The sequence below is a fragment of the Phalaenopsis equestris genome, unplaced genomic scaffold, assembly GCF_001263595.1.
Source record: "Phalaenopsis equestris unplaced genomic scaffold, ASM126359v1 Scaffold000002, whole genome shotgun sequence".
Taxonomy (NCBI): domain Eukaryota; kingdom Viridiplantae; phylum Streptophyta; class Magnoliopsida; order Asparagales; family Orchidaceae; genus Phalaenopsis; species Phalaenopsis equestris.
The window spans coordinates 15315152-15316843 of NW_018164444.1; the positions used below are offsets into that span (position 1 = coordinate 15315152).

Genomic DNA, 1692 nt, shown 5'->3' on the forward strand with positions numbered 1-1692 from the left:
ATGACGAAAGGTCCCGCCGAACTTGAGAGAGATTGAGCTTGGGACCAAAGCAAGAAAGCGAACAAAATTTTGTCTGATTTTGGATGGCTCCATCCCAAGGACAAGAAGTGTGGTTCTCTTCAACTTCTACTAATCTGTCCCCTATCCAAGTCGATCTCTTTTCTCGCAAATTCTGCTCAAAATCAAGTTTTGGATCGCCGGTTCTAATCTTTCTGGTCCAGTTTATTATTTTGCTCCAATGGATCTGTCTCGCCCCGAAATTATTCCTCGAAAAGGTTTTGGTTTGGGGATTGGGGTTTGAGTTTTGTTTATTTACCTCTTCTCTAACATGGCACTCGCCACGCAAATACACCTCGATCGATCAGCTGAACCTTTCTGTTCGGAATCTGAAATTTCTTGAACCTGTGGAAGTTCTCCACCTCCCAATGGACGGCATTAGGTTGAATTTCTGAGATTGTTTCAAGATCTTTTTAGAAGCAATAGCTGAAACCTGGTTCTTTCTGAGGAATAATGGCGATGGCATCAACCGCAAAGGTATGTCTAGGCAGTATCGCATTTGGATTTTTCTGGATGTTAGCTGTTTTCCCTGCAGTGCCTTTCCTACCCATCGGAAGAACTGCTGGTGCTCTCTTCGGCGCCATGCTCATGGTTATCTTCCGCGTCATATCGCCCGACGAAGCTTACGAATCCATTGATCTCCCCATACTCGGTCTTCTCTTCGGAACCATGGTCGTCAGCGTCTACCTGGAAAGAGCCGACATGTTCATCTACCTCGGTAAATTGCTCTCATGGAAGAGCAGAGGAGGCAAGGATTTGCTCTTTCGTGTCTGTCTCGTCTCCGCATTTGCGAGCGCTCTGTTCACCAACGACACTTCCTGTGTCGTTCTCACCGAATTCATTTTAAAAATCGCAAGGCAAAATAATCTACCCCCTCAACCCTTCCTCTTAGCCCTAGCTTCCAGCTCCAACATTGGCTCCGCTGCAACTCCCATCGGTAACCCTCAAAACCTAGTTATCGCTGTTCAAAGCAAGATTTCATTTGAGAAATTCCTGCTCGGAATCTTTCCTGCTATGCTATTGGGCGTGCTCGTCAATGCCACCGTTCTCCTCGCCTACTTTTGGAATCTTCTATCCATCGAAAGGGATCAAGAAGTTGTAGAAGAAGCAGGAAACTTGTTTGCTGAGAACGATGTGATTTCTCACCGTTTCTCGCCCGCAACAATGTCGCATCTTAGTTACGCAAACTCCGAGGAACTCAATTCCACCACCCTTGAACAGATCCCATCGCCAGTCATGGATTCTGGTCCATCTAATTCTACAAGAAGCAGACTTAGTGGAGGAATGGAACCTGCGAGGAATTCGAGCTCATCAATGGAAGCACTTGGAAGTACTGGAATCTCGCAGAGAAGGGAGGAAGGATCCTCCACAAGAAGATATTCTAGAAATATGAGCAGCCATAGTATTGATTCTTCGAGAGAAACTTCTTCGTCTTACTCTTTAGAAGAGAAGGATAGTGCAGCTGAGAAGTGGAAGAGGTGGATGTGGAAAACGAGCGTTTATGCGGTTACCATTGGAATGCTGATTTCTCTTTTAGTTGGGCTCAACATGTCGTGGACTGCAATTACTGCTGCTCTTGCTCTGGTGGCTCTTGATTTCAAGGATGCTCGTCCTTGCTTAGAAAAGGTAATTTAC

General features: G+C 45.8%; 1 protein-coding gene across 1 annotated transcript in view; it reads left to right on the forward strand.

Moving 5' to 3' along the window:
- Positions 1-1692, forward strand: part of LOC110039556 (putative transporter arsB) — a 4530-nt gene continuing 2838 nt past the window's right edge. The window contains exon 1 of the mRNA XM_020744665.1: positions 1-1683. Coding sequence (XP_020600324.1) covers positions 511-1683 — 1173 coding nt within the window. The 5' untranslated portion in view covers positions 1-510. The remainder of the gene's footprint in view (positions 1684-1692) is intronic.